Raw genomic sequence first — 24,156 nt, forward strand, 5'->3', positions numbered from 1 at the left:
TGGCGCATAAAGAAGATCTGTAAAGTTGCAAAGACTAAAGTCTCAAATCCAGAGATAAGAGATATTCTTTATAAAAGTTACGACTCTTCCACACCCCCCTGAAATGGCTCATTCTAACACGCCCCACATCTCTATGTATCAATGTGGAAAGATTTGCATTTGTAGTATTGTTAGTAGTATTGTTTTATGTTTATGTCCCATCGCTCCGGCCAGACAGGGCATCACAATATGTTAAGGGGTGTAACATTTCCGTCACACACTTGAGGTATTCGGCCAATCACAACGCACTGGATTGATGGCCAATCAGAGCACACCTAGCTTTACAGACCAATGAGCTTTTATAAAAATCGATGTGTTTCAGAAGAGGAGAGGAGAAACAATAATGGACAGTATGGGGAAAATAATGTGTTTTTTTAACCTTAATCCGCATCAACATATTTCATTACACCAAATAATGTTCCTTTTAGCAGCATCATATGACCCCTTTAATAGGCAATACTTTTGTGGCCTACAGCCCAAGTTCCTTTACAGCGTGTATAGCATGGGTGTATGTATAGGGTATATATTTAAAATAACCAAAATAGCACCTTGTAAAGCAGGAAGTCGCAGTAATAACGAGAATGTCATGAGTTATCATGACTAACGAGACAAATTGGCAAGGCTGGGCTGTTTAATGCCAGCCAGGATTGCTCATGTAGTGTGTAAAATGCCCTGTCACAGCAAAAGCGTGTTAACTGTATTTTTAACTCAAGAAGAAACAATGGAAATGTTTAAACTTAAGGTATGTGTCCATAACCTAGGCTATATATATATGTATTTTCACTGGAGTAAAAAGTAGCCTTACCACATTTCGCAAAAGAGCACTTATTCTTTATTTTGATGAACAACTCAAAGAGAACTGTCAGTTTTTATGTCACGCTGGCCTGTCTTTTTTGTAAAAGTTCCAGTTTTTTTTTGTGTAGCTATTTCCAGACAAATTTGCTTTTGCTTAGGACAATTTGTCTGTCAACAGGGGACGCTTGGGCGCCTCACCGCAGCACTCTTAAGCCACTGAACTGTTTGTAAGCTACATAATATACATTTAACTATAGCTTAGTTGAACACAAAGTAATAAAATACTATTTAAATATTTTGTGGTCTTATACCTCAGATTTTATACTTGGATCTTTTACATTTACACAACCATAATATTACCATGGATTTTTTTTTTTTACTTTTATTCCTGCACGTGTTTCATAAGTTCACAATTCACATGGCAGACCGTTAGTTGGTTGAAATCGTCTGGCGTTGGTTCAAGGGTCATCTTTTAAGATGTATACATATCAATACCATCTTTTTATCACTGGTATTGCTGGTTGTCTGTCCACATGGCAGTGACAGTCAAGACTGAGGGGCTTCAGGACAACATAAAGCGCACATGTATTTCATTTGCTGAGGATTAGTTTAAGCTTGTGACATCTAATCGTTCAGACTCAGATGAACGTGAGGTCCAGAAACAGCAGCACGTGAATCGTGTCAGCGCTTAGTTTGAACTTTTACATGTATGTATTATTTTATTTTATTTTTTTAGTTTGTGTATTTTGCTGCTCATAAATGATCAAGTTTGAATCCGTTGTCTGCCATGACAACTGATTTTACTTTTAATGCCATGTGAGCGAACCACGTTCACTTTTTATAGCTCACATCTTTATTTTTATTTTTTGCCGGGTTTTTTTTTAAGTAATGCATTAGAGGAATTAAGTAATTTAGACTCCAGTTTAGGCTTGTCTGTACAAACGAGCACAATGTTGCTGACTGTTATAGCGTTGTGCCTATCCTGTACTGAAGGTAAGACGTTCCTCTCATATCCGTCATTTCCTGCTGTTGGATATTTCTATATAATTTAAAATCAATTCTTTATATTTTAATAATATCTTGCATCAGAATATCTGGGTAGAGATGGACTTTATTGCACAAGTAGTCATGTCTTCTCATTTATCATGAATGATTTCAGAATCTACTTTATGAGTGTATTAGCTGAAAAACCTGTTTAAAAAAATGTTTGCATAAATATCAGTTATTTGCATATTTAAATTGTTACTTAAATTGTGAACTTTATTGGAAGTGACTTTTTGCATGTGATTGTGCACTTAAGCAAACATCATTAATATAAATGTTTCTTTGGATTCATATGGCTATTAAGATTGCTTTGCATACAAAGTAACTATAGATTTAATTACAATTTGCTTATATAATTACTTGCAGAATGCAAATAGCTGCTTAGTTGTTACTTAAAGTTGATTATTTAATTGTGGAATAAAAACTTTATCACAGTTGTTTTGTGAAACTGAGAGGAAACGTCTGGATTCACATTGAATAAAACCATACTTGGAAAGCTCCTAATTTTGAAATGGTATGCTGTGGAGTTTTTATTAATGCCAAAAGCAGCAATTTAAAAATGAGAAAGTCTGACAAATAGGCTTGTCATCAGTGCAGAGGCTCAGTCCTAGTTTGAGCTGTTCAAACTCAGTCATGTTTGGCCTAATATTCTTAGACACTGCACAGACAGTAGTCCATTTTTACCCTCGGGCTCAGCCATTAACCTACTTTGAAACATCACTTTTCACACATGACATTACTAGTCTGAGATGCAAATATATTGTTTAATAGACTCCAACTGTATGCTTTTCAATACAAGTCAATAGAATGCCAGTAGGACAAATTATCACATTGATTAGCAAAGAGATGACCTGATTTAACAGACGGGAAATTAAAGCTCAAACATAAAAAGTAACAGTTTAAAAATACTTATTTTGACTGGATTTTTATGTGAATTAGTTTTACTAAGTATACATAAAACATAAATGAAGAAGAATTTTAAAACGAACAGAAGTGAGGGTTGACTATTAATCCATACAATGTTCTTTAGGACTATAATGATATTTTTTCCTCCCAATACTCTTCTCTAAGAACTATACAGGTTTATAATGCTTAAAATGTCTTGTTGTGGACTCTGCTCACTGCCTTAACCTTATTTACACATGCACTTTTTAACTTTTGTTGTTGTCCAGGGAGTTGTGTATAATCTATCCTATTTGTATAATCTGACAGATGGGTTTGACTCAGCTCATCTTAGATTAAAAGAAAATGTAGTGTGAAAAAAAATCATTCTTTCTTAGGTGACCTAGGTGCTAGTAAAGTGGGATACCCTATATAATGCAAACGTAATATGTGCACTATTCCAGTAAAATATAAACAAATATAATCAAGTTGCCTTACTTGAAGGATTTTTTTCTGTAGGAATAGCAATCACATTCACGTATCAGCATGACACATGGACAGGCATTTGACAAACTTCTCCAAAAACGCACAGCATGTCAAGATCAACCTTCAGCTTTTCAATGCTGCACTTTAGCAATCAGAAGGCAATGTAGCCCTTGCAGCCTGTCAGAAGGTAAAGGTTAAAGCATCTCTCCCAGATGAGTGATTTGACAAGCTGCTTGTCCGGACACACAGTACACCTGATCAGAGTGATGTTGACTATTTTTGCCTCCCCCTGCATTGCTTTATTCCAAATCATCCAGCACCAAGAGGGGAAATGTTGTATTTTGTGCTATTGAAGTAGCAAAAAGATTCTGTGTGCTTGACATCTATGGAAATGTTTTCTGAAAAGATTATAGACTAGCACATTGGGGAGGGTTTCAAACGGCAACAGAATGATGGGTTTTGCTGACAGGTTTAGACCAATCTTTTTTTTTTTTTACTCTGACTTTGAATGAGGAAGGAACGCCATCTAGCAAATGACTTCTCTGAAATACTCTGCAAGTAGAAATAGCAAGAGCACTGAGGTATAGCTGTCTAGAACATACAAAACAGTTTTGATAGCATATTTACCAAGCATAATGTTCTGTGAAAATAACCTTGCCTTTACAGTGTTTTTGAATGAAAGGTTTTATTAGTACAGATTCCTATAGAACAGTCATTCACAACTAGTGGGCTGTGATTCAAAAATGCATTGGAGTTGGAGACAGGAATAAAATGCAAATAATAAAATGCAACAAACCATTTAATAATGTGTAATTAGGATAGTAAAATAGATGTGTTTTTAAATTAGTGAAGAAAATATGCTTAAATGTATTGTGTCTCTAAAAGATGTATCCAATTAACGTTTTTTTTTTCTTCACCTATTTCAAGCTCATTTAAATAGGTGCATGTCAACATAGGCAGGTTGTGTGATATGCTTTCATCCTCCAAACCCATTAAGAAAACTAGTCAAGTACTAATAATATACAAACTTCTTTATACGGCCTTAAGTACAGTCAAGACAATCTCAATGTTTTTGTGCAGCACATTTTTGGTTGCCAAGAGCATAAAATCATTGAAATTCCATTGAAATCGTGTGGGGTCACTACTTGATGTCCCTGATACAAAACCAGTTGAAAACCACTAGTTTTAAATATGCGCTATAGGGGCCAGTAGGGTTATGTGACGGTACAACCTTTACTGGAAATTCCATTAATACTTTATAATTTCTCATACTTATGCTCTATTATGCTTAATCTTATTTGATCTGTTTTATCCTCAAGGAATGAAGGTTGTGGAGTTGTCAGATGACCCAAGATCCCTGTCTCCTATCGCTGTTCTTCCAAGTGTGAACTATCAAATTATCAATGCAGACTACCTCCTCCTTAGAGACACCAGGCCGGACGTAATGGACAACTCCAGCCTGCGGGCACAAAGGCAACCTTTTGTCCTCACTGGACTCACTGGCCAGCCAGCCATTAATGTCAGCTATGGTCCGATGTCTTTGGAGCAGTCTATACCACTGCATATGATCCACACTGGCCCCAGGATCCGATCGTTTATACTGGCCCGTCAAGTACGTTCTTCTACACCTGCCCTGTATGTGTTGTTTTACGCAACCGGTAATAGGGATGATATGAGCGAGGGTCTGATGCAAAACATCCCAGGACAGAACGAAGGAGGGTACCTTTGTGTTACGGCATACGCCTTCTGGGAATCAATGGAGGTCAGGGACAGCTGCTTCATCTCGGCAGATGGTGGCTTCTGCTTGGTGCACCTGAAGCCTGAGCCAGCCTGGTTCAACCCTGCAGGTGGCAGGTCAAGCGGGGAGCAGAGAGGCGATCAAAGAGGAAATGTTGCTGAACTTTACTACCAGATCAGACCCAGTCCCAGTGGTCAGTGTGTCCCGCAAGAGAGCAAGATAAGAAGGGGTCCACAGCATGGCGACCTGGGACGGCAGATCTATGGAACCTCCATGAAGAGGATTGGGACTGTAAACCTCCTGCGATCACCTCCTGGAAACCCCACGTTTATGCGATTGCGCCTCGGAGGAGCCGTCATCATCCAGATGTCTTCGAAACCACTGAAGACCACAGACACTGCCACTTTCTATGTGTTCCTATCAAGCACATCGCCAGTTGAATATTTTATACTCAGGTAGGCTGATTTCATGGTTTCTTATTTGCTTCAAGGAAAAGTTACCTAAAAATAATTTACTCACCTTCATGTTGTTCCAAACTTATTTGACTTCCTTTGTTTTGAAAAAACGAAAGAATATAATTCTGAAAAACTGTGTTTGGCCCTACAGTAGAAGTTAGTGGGGTCCAAAACAGCATTTTCATTTTTGGGAGAACTATCCCTTTAATGAGAGTGGATGCATTTTAAAGTAAATAAGATTGCTACAAAATAAGGCATAAACAAGTGTCTGGTAAATCTATCCTGGCTTTCAGAGCTATAATCATTTCACATACTGCTATCTGGAAGTCTGCAAAAAATCTGTACACATAATAATGCAGTGCTGAGAAATTGGATTTACTCTGTTCAGGATTATATGGTTTTCTCAGAAGGCACAACAAATGTCAACTGTTTTCCTGGAAGAGACTTTTGGTCAGGCCAAAATAAGATGAAGAGGAGGTGCGTTGGGGATTGAGATAACAGCGTCCCATTTGAAATAGAAGTGTGGCATGGAGCCAACAGATGTGTCAAACGCTCAGGAAGCTTAGTGCAAATTTAACAAGTACCCGACACTACAGTCATGCCACTTCATAGCCGAGAGAATGTAACGGTCCCACTCAGTATACAAATTACCGGAATGTAATAACTATGTGCTGGCTCAATTCACTTTTCCAACTGGAGGAGTTTCAAAGGCACTCTTCCATAATTGGAAAAATAATGGGAAAATTATTTGGCAGCATTCATTTCTTAACATTGCATTGTTTGTGTGGCTTCTCTCCGCATAAATAATGCATCAACTTAATGGAGCAAGAAAACAAATACCTAATAACTACTTGAGTCCTTTGGGCAGAAGTGAACATATTACAGCAAGAGCTCCGTTGTAGAAAAAAACGCACAGTGCAATCTGTTTTTTTTTATGTCTCAACCTACAGCAATGGAGAAGGAACACATAAATTACTGAAAATGGATTTATAGGCATGGTCTTTTTCTTAGAAGTTTGTTTGCGGCTGTTTTTAAGGCAAATTAAACTGGGGGGGGGGGGGGTGGGGGGAGGAGGATGTCCATAAGAACCGATGAGGTAAGTTTTATTCTGACCCATATTGTAAGCCAATAGTCAAAATCCCAAAGTAGTTTAATTTAGATGGTATTTAGAGTGGGGACAATTTATTTATTTGTTAACTTTTTTGTGGTTCTTGTCTGTTCCTTAAAGTGATTTCACTCACTTTGGACAAAATGGATAGACTGATTTGAGACTTTGATTCGTGCTGATTATTTTGGGAAGTTGAGGAACCCTGTTTATGATCTGAGATATACATTTGACCGGCAGCTGAGCCCCATATAACACCTTAGCCTTCAATATCCATGCTGCCCTTCCCTTGGCTCTGATAGGGTTTACTTTACCCCCAGCCCTGGCTCAAATGGACAATCGCTTTCAGTGTTAGCAGTAAAGTGAGGTGAAGGCTGGTATCCCAAAGAGATTGATTTTATCCAGGGAAAAGTCTCTGCCCCACTTCACTACTCTCTCCAAGATTGAGTCCAGACCCCTGAGGTTATGATAGATAATCCACACACTGATTGAAAATTAGTGAAGTCTTTAACCCTTCAGAGAACTGCTCTCTTTTCACCAGAAAGTTATTTCAGCTGAAGGCTGCCTGGACTATATAGACTAGTTCACACACCCACTAGACATGACAAATGTGACTTGTATATATATATATTTTTTATTTATTTATTTATTTATTTATTTATTTTTATTTATTTATTATTATTATATTATAGCTATATGACAATTATGATGTTGTTCTATTCTGCTCCTTCACAGATTTATAATGTACATTTAATCATAATATTATGATAAAAACATAAAAACATTTTTTTATTGATATATTTGGACAAACTATAATTTGTTAAGCATTATAAAATATTTGTATTATATATTTTTTGTAATTAATGAATAATATTAAATGGTTTTATTCTACTGGTTAACAGATCATTAATGTACATGTATGTAGATAGAAATGTTTTGTGTTATTCATATATTTGAATAGACACAAACTATTAATTTGCTAATATTAGAATTAATATTTCATATATTATACTACTTATTAATGTTATGAATTCTATTCTATTCTATTCTATTCTATTCTATTCTGTTCTATTTTCTTTACTTCATCCTGCAGACAGCACCACGCAGACCCACATCAATATTCGCCCGTCTTTGATTTTGCGGCAGAGATTTATTCCATCAAGATCCTCATTATAGATTTGACTGAATTCTTTTGCCACTCATGCATACAGTGTTTCTTCCCCTGGCAGACCAAAACAGAACACACTCACAGACTCCCTCTCTGTCTTTCTCTGTATTGCATTTTCTTTTTTTCTGTCTCTTATTTTCCTCTCATGCTTTCATTGTTTCTCTTCATTTCACTGGAATTAAAAATGGTTGGATTATCAGACTGAGGGCGTCATCTGTCTCTGCTCTGAAGATGATGACGATACAAAATGGGTCAAGACAGACTGATCCCTCTCCCTCGAGTCCCAGGGGTTGATAGACCGACGCTATCCCTGAGATCTACATGTGACATAAACTGATACCAGCCGCAATATCGTGTATTTCTTTTCAATACCAGATAAAAGCCCCTCACGTGTGTGTTTATCGCATCATACATTCTGGGAAATAATCATTAATATGCACATCTGCATGTGTCATTTAATACACAGGCTCATTGTGCACACTGCATGAAAATCTGTTGTTTTTGAGGCAGAATTGCAGTCTGTGACGTGAAACAGAGAAGAAAAAAAAGATGGATGAGCGGTTGCAGAAAGATAATGCAGTTTGTCACAATGCTGTCAGCCGCGCTCATTCTACTTCCTCCACCATGACCTGTTTTCTCTCTGGCCATGTTTCCCAAGACGCCTGACTCCAGCACATGTCTGGGAGATTCTCACGTGGCAAGATTCCACGGTCTCTAAGTCCCATCAGTGGAGAGGAGGGACCGGCAAACTGTCTGGCTACTGCTGGATAAAGCCGAGAGATACTGGAGGGAGAAAAAAAGAGGAGAAAAGAAGCATTTGGCTCTGTCTTTAAACTGAATGGTGGACATGTGGTTATGTTGGCCTAAGCCGAAGAAGACCGAGAGATTAAATTCTCCAGTGCGGCATACTCGCTCTACACCCTTGATAAATACAACAATATTAGATGTCCAATCGCTCTTTCTGCAATAGAGATTGAGCCAAGATTTAAAACTAGCAAGTGAAACAGGGAATTGAGAGCCATGCCGACTGACCTCAACCCATGGTTAGCAGGTCATACGAACAGGATTTAAAAGCTGTCAATTATATCTCCCTCTTCTGCCATTAGTGAGTTTTTTTTTATTTATTTATAAAATTTTTATAAATGTGGCCCATGAGTCAGGTTGAATGGAAAGGGATGTCAGTACAGATGGGCTTCAGATGGGTTTGTTGATTTGGAACGTTTTCCACCTCGACCTTTCGATGTGCAGGTCAGCGTCTTTAACACACATGCCCTCTAGCAAACATTCAGTTAGTACTGGACATGTTCATTGTATCATACATGGATTTTTACCGTGTTAGCATGTTCAGTATTGCCCAGAGGCAGTCACACAGTAAATACTGAGCTTAAAATTGTACATATCAATCAGCCTGTGATTAGTGTAAGTTCCATCTGTTTCCTTATGGCTATTATCATTAAGTCTAGTCCAGTTTGTACAGTAATATATTCTGGTCAAAAAACACCCACTTAGAGCAAAGTTTTGTTTGTGATGTATGAGAAGCAACCAGTCAGAGTTTCAGGGCAGATAATAAACCAGTGTGGGCATAATTTTTGTTCATGTGCGACTGCGTAGACTTTGTAATCAGAATTTCTGTCCATCCAAAAGTTGTTTCATAATTATACTGTAATTCAAAAAGTGAAGCCAAATATACAGTTCTTCTTGTGGATGTTGATATTATGTGCTAATTTGGACATCAAATCTTTAAAATGTTACGTACCAAATTGAGTTATTTTGTCCTTAAGTTCAATTAAGTTCAGCAATGATGCATTCAATTGATCAAAAGTGGCATTTAGTAAAGACATTTAAAATGTTACAAAAGATCTGTCTTTCAAATGATTGCTATTTTTCAAATGCTATTTGAACTTTTTTCGTTAAAGAATAAAAAAAAAAAAAAAAAAGGTTTTGAACGTTGATAATGATAAGAATGCATTAGAATATTTCTCGAACACCAAATAAGCATATTAAAATGATTTCTAAATGATTGTTTGATACTGAAGACTGCAGTAATGGCTGCTGAAAATTACATTAAAAAAATATATATTAACACAGAGAAGATAAGATCGCAACTGTCTGTTTCAGCCAGGTGTTGTCATGTTTGTGTGCAGTATGCTTCAGGCGGTCAGTCAGCAGACTGTAGGCGTCCGCCTGAGGCTTAGACCTTTCCACTTGATGTCATCTGTCTGTTTGTTTGTTCCTTCTCACAGAGCCACATCAAGAAAAGGCATGTCATTCAGCACAGCCAGACCCAGTGACGCGAACCTATGGGACATCACTCTGGAACCTGGGAGAGGAAGTGATGCCCAAACCATCTCTGTGACCTGCCAGAAGAAAAGCACATTTATTAGCAAAAGGCAAGCTTTCGCTGCATCATCTCATTGTTCTTAGAGACCACTGAACCGCAGACTCTCCCCAGTTCACATTTCTTTGCTAAAAAGCTTTTTCTGCCCTTGAACATCACCAGATGTGATCTGTTTCCTCTGAAACTATGAGAATTAAGTGACAGATTGCAAAATAATTTTTTGACAGAGAAAAACAACCTCCTAATTCCCCCCCTCCCCCCCCCCCCCTCCCATTGTTCAGGTACTAACAGATGTTCAGACAACCTGTTTGCCTTTGCAGGTTGGTATTTTGAATGAAAATGAAAGACCATCTTTTATTGGTTAAAAAGGTGCAGGTTAACCGCATTTACCCTGTACAGACACTTATTAAGCACAGAAAGCAGCTTCAGAGAAAAACTCGCCACTTTGCGATTTCATGATTAATGGCACAAATCAATTCTATAATTTTAGGTATTCATGTGGAAAGCAACTGAAAATAACCATAAAAATGTGATATCTTTCCATCACCTCAGCTGTGTTTATCCACAGAAAACATAAAACTCCTCCGTTGTTATTAAGAAGAATGAGCTCTGAGTTTATATTACCTATGTGCATCTAAGCTGGGGAGCCATTGGCTTGGTTTTCATAAAAAGAGTTTTGAGTGTTTTTGGATTCAATTCAAATGTGTCTCGAAAACTGTGAGCATCTTGTTAATGAGAGCCTCCATCTGGGAGTCATATTTCTTTTGGTCTCATCGGCTCTTGATCAGTGTCCATGGCAATGGCTTCTCATTATTATTGCAGAGTATAGCATGTAACATGTACTGTACTATAATATAGTAAGTACTGTATATTTTATAGTTCTAGCAGCTTGTAACATACTGTTTAGTATCGATGACTTTAGATTTACAGAAAGCAGAAATAATAATGATTAATGAATTAATCAATTAGATTATTACATTAAATTTTTAGTTTTGTGGCTTTTGTTCCATGTATTTAAACTCTGAACATTGGCAAATTAATTAAAAAAGCAGATACTGTACGCTTTTCAAAAGTTTGAGGCTGATTTTTTTTTTTTTAATAACACTTATTCATGCCATGGCAATTTTTTGATCAAAATACAGTGAAAACAGTAATATTGCAATTTAAAATTGCTGTAGTTAAATTAAATTTCAGCAGCCATTACTTCAGTCTTCAGTGTCACTTGATCTTTCAGAATGCATTATAAAATGCTGGTTTGGTGAAACATTTCTTAATATTCTATTCTTATTATCAAGAAACATGTATTATTGTCAGTGTTAAAAATAGCATAGTATTTTTTGGAAAAATACTTTTTTGTTTCTTTGACAAATAGAAAAAAAAATGAAATGAAATCTTTTAATGAAATTAATGTATCTGGACTGAATTAATTTCTTTAATAAAAATGAGCCCAAACTTTTAAATAATGATGAAGTAAAATGATTGATGACCCATATTGCACTTGCATATTTAAGAGTATTTGATTGCACCAAATTGTTATATATGAGAAACCACATAATACTACCTGTCTCTGGCTAGCATTAGCAACTAGCAGATCATGGCTGAGATGTAAACTAAAGGCCACTGGCTATTTTATAAAAGGACAGGCCCTTACTTCTTCACAACAGGAAATCAGTACAAGATCGCGTTATTTCACTTGTTCACTGAATCATGTTAAGACATTGATTATACTGTCTTTTACGCTGAACTTAATTTTTCAAACTATAGTATCTACAGTAACAATAGGAGCTGTCAGCAGCACCAGTATCTTCCTGAGTACTTCTCTCGGCTCCCTTCTTTCCTTGTTTTACAGCGACGACCCACTTATCTTTAATCATCCTCAGTGCATCAGTGTGTTAGACCAGCTTAAAGACCAGCACGTTCCACAAGATTAGAGCAGAGATCTCCACATTAACCAGTGAAGAGCCAAATCGCGAGGTTAACGCTGTGCTGAGAAGCACTTAACACAATATAGTGATGATGGGTTATGACTTTTCAGCCCTTATCCTTTAACAGTGGTCTTGAAAGCAAATATCAGATTGCATCATTTAAGACAATATAGTATAAAGATCTGCAGAATTTTGGATCAAATCTCAAAGGATCTGTCCTCTCCAGGAAAGTTTTTTCTAGATCACAGATACTAACTTTTCTGATGCTTTCAAAGCTTCCTTTTACGTGAGAGCTTCAGCATGCTGTACGTATACAAACGCATGAACCGTAAGAAGTTGTATAAAAGTTTGATTTCTGTGAGTTATATAAAAGCACTTTATCAAAGCATGTTCCAGCTGAAAGGCCCGGTGTGAGCTGAATCATGTTCCTGCAATGAACCTGATATGCTCATTAGAATGCAGAGTGTTTTAATGCTACTGAAGTGGATGAGAAGCTCCATCTCTCCTGATGGCTGATTGTGCTTTCATTATTAGGATTCCACACTGTCCTCTTTGACTCTGTATGTCTCTTTTGACCCAGAAAATGAAGTCACTTGTTGCAGAGATTGGGATGCTACCGTGTCCTGATTTTGTATTTATAGAGGTCTGCTGGAGGTCTTGCAGATGGACTTTGAGACGGAGGAGCAGAGTGATCAGCTAGAGAGCCAGATGATCACGTGGCGACTAGAGCTGCCTGGAAACATGATCCGGGATGAAGGAACCATGAGGATTTACACCATTCAGAGAGACTATGTGGGAATAGCACCACTGATCACGGTGGGGAATGTTTGTTTTTACTTTTGAGCAATTTCCTTTGTGTTATGATCAGATGGAACTATTCTTTTCAGACTAAAGTTACATTTTTTTTTTTTTAAAGAACAATCCCTTTAACTTTTGTAAGGTTTTGTGAGGTCACATTTTATAAGGGCGTCTGTGAAGCATGGACATTTCAAAATGAAATCACATTGGTGTGACAAGTATTTGTCATGTGTAAAATCCTTTGACTATAAAGCTACATTGACAGCCCTTATACATGATTTATGTCTTTGTTCTGTCTGTGTGTTTTTGTGAGTGTGTATATGTGTGTTAATTGTCCAGAGGCACAGTGCCACTTCTTTCGCCCTTTGATCTCTTCCTACCATCCACTACTATTGGTCAAACCAATGAAGAATTGGCCCTGACATTCATTTTATGAGGACACGCACTTAATTCCCAAAGCCATCCACATGCATCCCTTTAGTACAAGTTCACCGGCAGCCATTAAAATATAATAATAGTGCTTTTTATCATGTAACTGTTTAAGACAAATGAAGCAAAAAGAGATTGTGACAATTCATTGATATCAAGCGTCCATTATAAGCTAGCTGCCAGATTTGTTTACTGGAACAGTCTATTTCACAGCATGACCCTGTCCCTGAAATAACACCGGTATAAGAGTGTGGGATTTTGCCGGTAACTTTTCAAATCAGAGTCAGCATCTGTTGGATTGCATTTGGAGGATGCTCGTGGACATCTGTTGGATCTAGAAGTTAAATCTACGCTCAAACCTAATCATCCTAGTGTGTTCGTCATCACAGCGGCACACTGTAAGATAATCATTAGGGTATTAAACTCAGACAGAGAGAGTTTGATCCACGATTGTTGCCTTGACATTTTTGACCTGTTTAAGCTTTAACTCACCACCAAACTGAGATACTTCATAGCAGCTTGTTCTAAGTATTAGCCTGCTTTGTTTACAGTGCATGTTTCTTCCATATATACATATACATATACACATACACATACATCCATATATACATACCTCTTTGTGCTAATTAGGGATGGGATAGTGAGATGTATTAGTGTGATAGAATAGTTTATTTCAGTTTTTAAAAATTTTCAATTGATATATTTAGTGTGGATACTTTAATTAGTGTGCAATTTGTTTGCACAGTAAAACGCTCAGAATTCACTTTAAATTCATCTCCTTTAATGTTTTTGGCTGTTCTTTTGAGGACTCAACAAGGATTGTTTTTGCTGTCTGGTTGGGCCAGTAGTTCCCACTTTTCTACCCTGCCAAAATTTTCCTTGGCCACAACAGAAAAGGATTCTATTTTGTGTTTAGCAAAATATTTAGCAAAGTATTATTAAGTAATATTAAGGGTTTCAATACATGTTGTTTTCTTTACAAAATTTTGTTCATAAATTTGTCATAAACACTTTTGTTGGAAAACACTTGCATACGTGACCCTGGACCACAAAACCAATCATTAGGGTAAAATTTGTAAAAAGAAAAACAACAACAAACCTGAGCAAAATAAATAAGCTTTCAACTGATGTATGATTTGTTAGGATAGGACAATATTTAGCAGCGATACAGCTATTTGAAAATCTGAAGGTGCAAAAAAAATTAAATATTGAGAAAAACGCCTTTTAAGTTATCCAAATGAAGTTTTTAGCAATGCATATTACTAATCAAAAATGGAAGTTTAATATATTTATTTTAGGAAAGTTCCAAAATATCTTCATGATTTTTGGCATAATTATTATTATTATTATTATTTATATATATATATATATATATATATATATATATATATATATATATATAGATAGATAGATAGATAATTTTGACCCATACAATGTATTGTTGGCTATTGCTACAAATATTCTGTGTATTCTGTTCTGTGGTTCAGGGTCACAAATTATGTTAAACATTACTGACTGATATGTAGTTTTCATCAGATTCTTATAGATACGTTGAGTCATATTCTCAAACATCATATATGTTAGCCAGCTAGATCACACTATCTTGGATAAATTCAGGGGAATATGCAAAAGATATGTAGAATAAATTTAAATTTGAAACGTTTATCCTTTTGTCTGGGCATGTCAATTTTGAAAATGTAGTTTTGCATATGTTTAGTGCTAAATGAGTGGTGTTTGTTGACCTTTTTTCCAGGATACGGAGCTCCTCAACACGGCCGTGCTGACTGGTAAGAGGGTTTCTGTGCCTGTGAAAGTTTTGGGAGTTGAGGCTGATGGCTCCATCACAGACATCACTAACTCGTCTCGCTGCAAGTCTTCAGACCAGGATGTCCTGAAGGTAATGCATGTCAAGGTCAAAGCCACTTTTGACAGCTTCAGCTGTCTCACACATTGTGTGCTTCCTATTAGCAGCCTTACTCTGCTTCTGAATGACTTGTCTATCAGAAGTGGAAGAGCACAGGAGAGAGGGGTCAGGGAATTCGGTTTAGATGACCACCACTTCCTAACTCCTCACCTAAAAAGAGAAAAACAGAGGAGGGAGACTGACATTGACTCACTAGCCCTCATTGAACTTGTGTGTTTTACCCAAAGCTCACCTGTCTTTTTTTTCTCCCTGTGTATTATGAAGAGCTTGAGCCCTTTTTTATTACTGGATTTTTCTCTGGGGCAGTGCTTCTGAACTGGATTTGCCTCAGGACCAAAATATTATATCAGACACAGTAATAAAAAATTAGCTTATAATCAAACTAATTTATGCACATTACCATAAGCTGTATAGGCCCAACAATATGCAGAATTATCTACAATGACATTTGCTGAATAGGATATTTTAACAAAATATCTCTTTTCATGGCTCTGTGCTCTCAGTAGGAAATAATTATATATAAATATAAAGTAAATTATATATAAATTATATATATATATATATATATATATATATAGTGCCCTCCTGAGCTTGTCTTTTCCAGGTTAAACCTTAAAACATAAACGGAGGGACTCCGTTAACTTATTCAGTGATAAATACTACTGCACACAAACCCAGGTGCTGTCAGGTGTCTTTCTTACAAATGCACACCTTAACCCTCCACATGAATAAATTTCATTACATTGAAAATAAAGGAGTAAGTGCTCAAGTCTCTCTCATTTTTGTCTTGAAAAGGTTTTTATGGCACATAGTTCAGAACATGTGCTCTGTGGTTTATAAATTAGTCTTCGAGGTACTGGGGGTGAATGAAACAGTGATGCAACAGTGCCCATAGACTTTCCTAATGAGATAGAACAATGTACAGTACACAGGGCTCATTACCTTACACCACGCTAACCTTCATGTCTGCATTAACATAAAACTTCATCTTGTTAACATATACATTTATTCTTTAGCAGGAATTTATATTCAAATCCATGTACAAAAGTCACACCACAGATCAATTATGCAGTAAGGAGTTCTGCAATACAAAGTTCCAAAATTAGATATTTAGAGATTTAGGTGTCGTGAGACATCAGTGAAAATGTAGAGACTAGATTTTTGGATTTTGAATTGGATTCCACCATTGAGAAACAGTGAATGTGGAAGATCTAGGAAGTGATTTTGTGCCTTACTGTGGAACCTTATTGCACGATTCACAAACAGCAGCAGTTGGGATGGAACATTGCCCTGCAAAAATGAATGAACTAGACTACACTGCTGTTTTCACACACAGGTGTCTGAGAGGTGTGATTCTGTGTATGTTAATGGCAAGGAGACACGTGGAAGAGTGAGGATGATGGTGAACTTCACCTACAGCTACCTGAGCACACAGCTGGAGGTGAGCGTATGGATGCCTCGAGTCCCCTTGCATATGGAGATATCTGATTCGGAGCTCAGTCAGATCAAAGCCTGGAGAGTTCCTGTCACAGGGAACAAAAAGTAAGTGACAAGCGTATTTCCAATGACACACTGCCCCAACAAGCTTCATATTGAGATTTTGATGCTTTTACTCAGCATTTAGACATTTGATGTTCATATAGCACTTGTGGGTACATATCATTTTGCACGTTAAAATATATTTATGTGAACAGTGATAAATATTATTATATGAGCAATATTTAAACCTACTGTATATCAGTGAATTTAATGAGTGTCAAAAAATATGAATTAGTTTATAGATAATAATAAATATTATTTATTAGTATTTCAATTGTCAGGAATTTTTTAGGAAGCAGATTTACTTTCATTTTCCCATAATAATATGAATATAGATATATGATGAGTATTCTGCTTTTACAAATTAATACATATTTATAAATAAATACATATGGTTTATGTTCTTAAATTTGACAAACATAAAGATGTTTTTAATTATTGACATTTATTTAACTGTCTATGGTTTGGTTATTAATAATGTTTTTTGAAAAAGGATAATTAATGTTGTGGAATTTAGATTTTTTTTCCTAATTTTGCTTTATTTTAGCTCCTTAAACTAGTTCAGAACTTGTACAGTATGTTTGATGTTCCACCTCATATGAACCATTTCCACTTTAAAACTGCTCCAAATCAGTTTTTTATTACATTGCAGAGACTTTATTTTTAAGGTAGAGATGAGAGAGATTATGAATAAACAATGAATCTTATTCTAAAAAAATGATTGTGGTTTATTTTCTTAAATTGGACAAATATTAAAATATGTTTTAATTATTAACATTAATTTTCTGGCGGGTTCTTGATCATGTTTTAATGCATTATTTATATTGTGAATTGTTCTTAAATTTAGAATCTTGTATTCCACTGTGAATTTTATTTTCCCATTTTATTTATTTATTTTTGGTTGCTCTAACTAGCTCAGAACTTCTATATTTGATGTTTCACCTCATATAGACTTTTTCCACTTTAAAACCGCTCCAAAGCCTTCTTGTTAGAATAGAGAATGTGCTCCGCAGAGATATCCCAGCAGTTTTTTATGACATTGCAGAGACTTTCATTATAAGATGAGAGATTGCTGAGCATAGTCAAATAGCAGATAGCAGAAAAATATATATATTCAGAACATAGAATGAGGAAAAGAGTTGTTCCTCTTCTCTCCATGTTTCTCAGAGTGAGCTGGGACACAGAGGAAGAGGATGAGAGGAAGGGCCGAGGCTGCATGCTGCAGTATCAGCACAGTTTGATTCGAGTGCTTACGGTCTTCACCGCAGAATCGCCAGATCCAAGCAGCCCGTCTCCTGCATACTTCCTTGGCTCTGATTGGCAGGTAGATGTGACGCGGCTGGTGCGCTACTTTCTGAGAGTTGGGGATACGAGCGTCGCTCGCCTGCAGACAGGATCCGTGCTGACAGGCAAGGCTGTGGGAGTCACCACTGTGCAGGTAATGGTGATAATGACAAAGCCGCCCACAGCTGTCAGCTTTGCACGATTCTCATTTTTCATTAAGACAACAACGTGTGGGTTTAGTTAATATCAGTGACAATACAGACAGCACATAGATGGATTGCTTGTTTTTTTTAATTGTAAGACAAGTAAATTAAAACTGATGCGATGCTGGGCTTGGTTTCTGTTGTTCAGGTGATGTCTCCGTTGTCAAACTTGGTTCTGGCTGAGAGGATGATCCGGGTTCTGGATGATAAAGTCAGTATTACAGAGCTGGGCGTGCAGCTGGTCTCTGGCCTTTCCCTGAACCTGCAGCTCAGCCCAGGAAGTAACAGGGCCATCATTGCCAAGACAACCACACAGGAGATCATACACTACCCCAAGCAGGTAATTCATGTAGCTACATGGGCTGTCAGTCTAATTAATCTAATTATGTGCTAATTAATCGAACCAAAAATAACTGCATATATAAGAGACAAGATAAAAGCCCCCCACAAAGACATGACATTAATTGTGGTTAAATTTAATAGAACAAGTTGCTTTAAATGTCAATATAATGTTGTTTTTTTCCATATCACTGAACATCATTGAACTGGCATACAGTACTGTGTAATGCAGTTTATAGATTCATACAATATTGCCTGTGGATTGCATTTTGCACCATGAGCACTGTTTTTTGAAATTAGAAACAGTTCAACAACACAAAACTGTGTCCTGCGTGAAAGACTCTTTCAGTCTTTAATAAATTAAATACTTTTAATCATTGTTTTGCTTTTTTTTATGATGATGAAAGGTACTAAATTAAAGTTGCATTAACATTACACTGAGACCCATATCACCTACTAAAGAAATACATCATCCATCCAAAATCTTTAATTTCTGGTACCGTTAATCACTATCTATGAGAAGCACTGGCCATAAAGCATAAGAAACAAGAGTTGTACAACGAGTACAACTGTGCTCTAAATTTCTTTATATAACAGCCTGGTCCAGTGCCAGGTCTGAGTGGCATAACATGATCCAATCAATATCAAGCTATTAGTACTCGGGGAGAGGCCTCATTCGTCTCTTGATGGGCTTTGCAAGCAGAGCTCCTAAGGCAATGCATAATGTATTTCACCCCAGAATATAGGGCAGCCTGTGGTGCCGTTCACTTTTACTGTATTAGCCAACAGCTCTGGGTTATTGTGCCACAACTTGTTATGGTACAAACTCAACACTTTGCCCTCTGGTGGTTAAGCAAATGGAATTTTTAACACAAACATATAAATATTGATCCATTTGGATAAATGACGCTCCATGTATTGGGTTTTAAAGCCTATTGCCAAGATGCAGTTCTAGCTGTCATGCTAACTGAAAATAATTTCCAAGTTGACTAGCTTTGATGCTTTAACTTGAACGAGCCTGTTAATAGTTTTATGTAATGTCTGAGTAAATGTGTATAACTCTATACAACAGGAAGCAGTGGTTGGCTGCTGGCTGAAGTTCAGCGATGGCTCCCAGAGTCCTCTTGATCTGTACGATCCCAGTGGTTATTCCCTCACCATTTCTTCACTGGACCCAAGAGTAGCATCCGTACGGAATATCCCAGGGTCCGTCTTTGTTGTGGTCGCTGAAGCCGAGGGACAGGGCTTACTACTCAGAGCAGAGCTAGCTATCTGTGAGGCCTGTCAGAAATCTAAACGCAAGAGCAAACTGGCTGTGGGTGGAGGCATGGTGAAGGTGAAATTCCCACCAGATGAACAGTTTGCAGGGACTGGCAAAAAAGAAATCGAACGGGCCAGTGAGAATGAGGAAGGAGACAATGTGTCCAAATCGATCCTTACATCCCCTTTGAACACACTTCAACGCACCGTTATCCAAGAGAGCTTCACAAACGCGATCAAAACGGCAACCAGTTCCAATCTTCAAGAAGCAATAGGAGGTGGCGTATCTACAATTAAGTCAATAAACACTATGGATAAAACTCTCAAGCCCGTTGCAGACAGAGCGCTTGTTACTATAGGCCCTGGAAGTCCAATAAAGAATGGATATGGAAACTTGCTTGAGAAATCAAACTTCCCGTTTCCACCAGAAGAACCCAAGCGAGAACCACCCCTAGTGGAAAGCGATCTAATACAGATGTTTAGTGTGTTCACAGACATAGAGGTCTGCATCTATGCATTGGTTGGACTCTCTTGCTTGGTCATTATCGCCGTCTTGCTTCACTGTGCCACCAACAGTGCAAGATCACGCAGCAAGAAGTCTCCGGTTCAGTGCCAGGGTCAGTCTGAGCACAGGCACCACTGGGTACGTCTAGGCACCGCTGCAGAGCAAAACAGAGCTGTGCCGATTGCGACTACCTCCAATCAGGTGATGCAGGCAGCTGTGGAGATGCCAAGAGCCATTCAGATGCAAAGCACCAGAGGGCCAGAGACAATCCAGCCGAGGGAGATCCCAGCCATTGCAGGTGAGGAGAGAACTGCTACTCTGGGACGAAGAAACAACACGCTTCCTCCGAGGCGCGATCCAATGGCTCCATTGCCTCCAATGGCTGTCAGATCTGCCACACTGCTGGCAAGGCCCACTCGCAGCGAACCTCTACATTCTCCCACAAGCAAAAGGAATCAAGTGCAGTTTACAACCTTCACTACTCTGGACATCAAACATCTGGCTGCTCTCAAGAAGAGTGGTCAGAACTTCAGCTGGGCCAGTCAACCAGTTGGAGGTTGTCAAGCTGCCAGTATCAGCCTGGGTGGGTTAAATGGTAAAGCCGAAAGAGTCAACCGTGTACATTTTTGTAACCCAGTGGAAGTATTTGGTCAGACACCAGAATCCACAGAATCCAAAGTATTTCTTCCAGAAGGTCCATGGCCTGTGGCTACACCAATGTCAGAAGTGTGATGCAGGAAAGGGTTTCTGTGTAAATTGGCCACAGATCTATTGTTATATAAATTGTTGCATTGAACTGAATTTTGCAGTTTATATAGGAATGTTTTTATGGACAATTTAACACAACAATGTCTTTGTTTTCCATTTATGTGCATGCCTGAAAAGTTTGATGCAAATATTTCTTCAACTTGCAAGTTTGTACTTTTCCTGCTTTTGTATATTTGTAATATTACTACTAAATTCAGTTGAAACAGATCACAACAAATATATATATATATAAAATCACTGATAATATATGAAAAAACGTGTATATAATGAACCTCTTATTGTGTTTTTAAACAGACAAATAAATGTTATTTAATTTAAGATTCAAATTAAATGTATAAAGTTAAAAGGTATAAAATATATCCATTAATACAAATAAGAAGTTGTGTAATATTAAGCTTGTTTAATATTAAAGTTAACATTAAATAATACATCACATTTCTTCTTATGAACTGTAAGTACATTGCGAATCATAGCTTCAGTTTTCAGTGTTAATTATTGGTTTTCTGCTTTAATAAATGTATCAAATAAAGGGTCTGATTGTGTACATTCCTATTGTGAACACAATGTTTTGTGTCCATTGTATCTCATTCCATTTATGTTAACACTGATTCATAATGGCTCTGTTATTAGTAAGTGTATTCATCCATTTTATCACTGCAGCAGTTCAGCTTATTATAATGCTCCACATGCCTCCTGATTGTTTCCTGGTTCAGGAGCCTTTATCTAGTCTTTGACCCATGCTCTGGTTCAGCTCATCAGTGACAGCTTCGAGTGAAAAGAAAAATCTTTGCTCCAAACAAACCTCTCTGTTTTGTTGTGATACCACCAAACCTAGCTATGCAATGACTGCCATTGCCTTCTGCCTCAAAAAACATCTATCTCTCTCTGAGTGAGCACTGCTTTAAATCTTCAAATTGTGTTCTCCTCGTTGCATGTGGAGAAGTAGGTTGGCCTAGCCCAGATAATCTGATGTGTTGCTCCTCAGGACTGTTGTAGATTTGCAGGGAGGATTTCATCCCCAAAACAGCCCCAAGTTACTTCCACAGTAGTGAACGGTTTAAAATACACTTTTACAATTTATATATATATATATATATATATATATATGTTGTATATATAATGTATACTGTTTATTCTGCTAACCATCTAGGTGATAACTATTTGGAATGGGCATTGCACAAAGAAATACATATTGGAGTAGGATGTTTTAAATAAACGCTACGACTGTGCTATCATTACAACAGTCACCTAATCCGAAGCGTCGGATATTCTATTGACAGATTTACAGGATTGAGGTCATTGTGTTTCTGGATTAACATGCATTAGTTGATCTCTGCCCACATGTGGGCCAAACATGGTGAATCTGCTCTTAACTCCTTTCACTTCTGGCTTGTATTTAATACTGGACGAAGATAGTATCTTTAGCCAGTGTGTCTGCACTTTTTCAAGTACATTTCAACAGTTTATTTATTTGAGAGAATGTATGTTAGGACAACTTTTTATTTTCTTTAGGTAGCGGAATTTACTCATAGATCTAATATTTGATATAATGTTTTGAAATTCCAAAGACAGAAAAATATATAAATTGTATAAAAGATATAAATATAAGATATAAATATAAATAAATCAGTGGTTGTAAACATGCCTGCCTCGCTGCACACCTCATCAGTGTGTGCTGGAACCATCACTGACGATCCAGTGAACGAGTGCAAAAGCACTGAAAGTGGAGGACTTGGCATCCTCTTATAGAGGAGCTTTACATGATGAAAGCAGACACAATGGCCAGCTTCCATGAGTTGATGAGGGACTATAGCAATAGTGAGGCAGCACTGAATCACGGTTGGTGGAATATTAATTATCGCAAAGAAAATGGTCTATCCATAGAAAACAAAGGTTAGAATTTACTACTGTGCTACAAACATTTTCATTCTTTCTTTTTACTAGTTCACAAAGTTGATTAGTTTTGTAATGAAAAACAAATTACTGACTAATATTTTTTCAGGTTTTGGGAGCAGGACCTCTCATAAAGGATCAAATGAAAAATAAAATAACCAAATAAAATAAACCCAGGTTGCTCCTTCTCACTTTTTAAAAATAAACATTCGGGGCTTTTACAACCTGATGGCATAACAGAACATTTAAAGTTCCTGTGATGTCATAGCAAGAGATTTTAAAGTTGAAAAACCCTTATTGCAGCAATCATGTCCCCGCAAGTAAAAATCCTATTCATTTTCCTATTCATATACTGTTAAAAACAGACCTACTGTGAGCTACGAGAGGGTGTTAATCATTGGTACATTTTGTTAAAGCAATCAGTTCACATCATTTCAACTTTCAACTTTTTTAATTTTATTTTTATAATCATGTTCAAAAGGGTAATTGCCAGTGAATAATTACATTACTGAGTATTCTGCATAGAAATCTCCCATTAAATCATGTCTTAAAATCAATGGTTTTATGTTTATGCTTTTTTATTTCTAATAAATATAATTCCCAGTGCTTCATGGGATTCTAGTTCTTTCCCCCACCAAAGCTGTTTAGTATACAGTAATGTACCTTTGTCTTTTTGTCTGATTTACTGCTTTAAAAAAAGTTTATAATGTTTTGACTCATCTTGTAGCTGGTGGGTTTATGGCCTATATCTCTCAATTTTTTTTTAAATCCCACTTGGAAAAATACTTCCAGAACCAAGGCTCTTGAAAAGTGTGTGGGCACTGTTGCATTCTATTAGACTCTTTTGTATACTTGATTCTGATTGGTTTATATTGTCATGTAAGATTGCAAATTTGCTGTCATTTCATACAAATGGAACTAGCACCATCTTGCATCTCAATATTCGATTGTAGTGAAAAATGACCTTGGAAGACTTAAGTATTATTATTATTACTCTAACATGGTTTCAGAATTCATCTTAGGCTGATGATGTTTTTTGTACATTGTATGTATTTGGTGAGTGGTATACAGTCATTGTCTATAATAACTGAGGTCTAGTGCCAGCTGAGTTTAATCAAAAAAGACTTGGTTTTTTTGGAAGCTTTAGACTGAGGAAAAGATCTGGAAGTGGTCATATCTGTATTGGCATGTACGATTTATCAGATTTGTCTGAAGTATTCGAATATTTGAAGAGAAGTC

The 24,156-nt window shown here is 37.0% G+C and overlaps 1 protein-coding gene across 1 annotated transcript; it reads left to right on the plus strand.

Moving 5' to 3' along the window:
- The first annotated feature begins 1,714 nt into the window (after positions 1-1,714).
- LOC132117115 (transmembrane protein 132D-like) lies at positions 1,715-21,422 on the plus strand. The gene is made up of 9 exons (XM_059526190.1): positions 1,715-1,827; positions 4,566-5,439; positions 9,956-10,102; positions 12,617-12,791; positions 14,956-15,099; positions 16,463-16,668; positions 17,833-18,103; positions 18,301-18,492; positions 19,564-21,422. Exons 1-9 carry the CDS (start codon positions 1,785-1,787, stop codon positions 20,986-20,988), a joined length of 3,477 nt encoding a protein of 1,158 aa, XP_059382173.1. The 5' UTR covers positions 1,715-1,784; the 3' UTR covers positions 20,989-21,422.
- The last annotated feature ends 2,734 nt before the right edge of the window (positions 21,423-24,156 follow it).

This window comes from Carassius carassius, chromosome 36, assembly GCF_963082965.1.
Source record: "Carassius carassius chromosome 36, fCarCar2.1, whole genome shotgun sequence".
Classification (NCBI taxonomy): domain Eukaryota; kingdom Metazoa; phylum Chordata; class Actinopteri; order Cypriniformes; family Cyprinidae; genus Carassius; species Carassius carassius.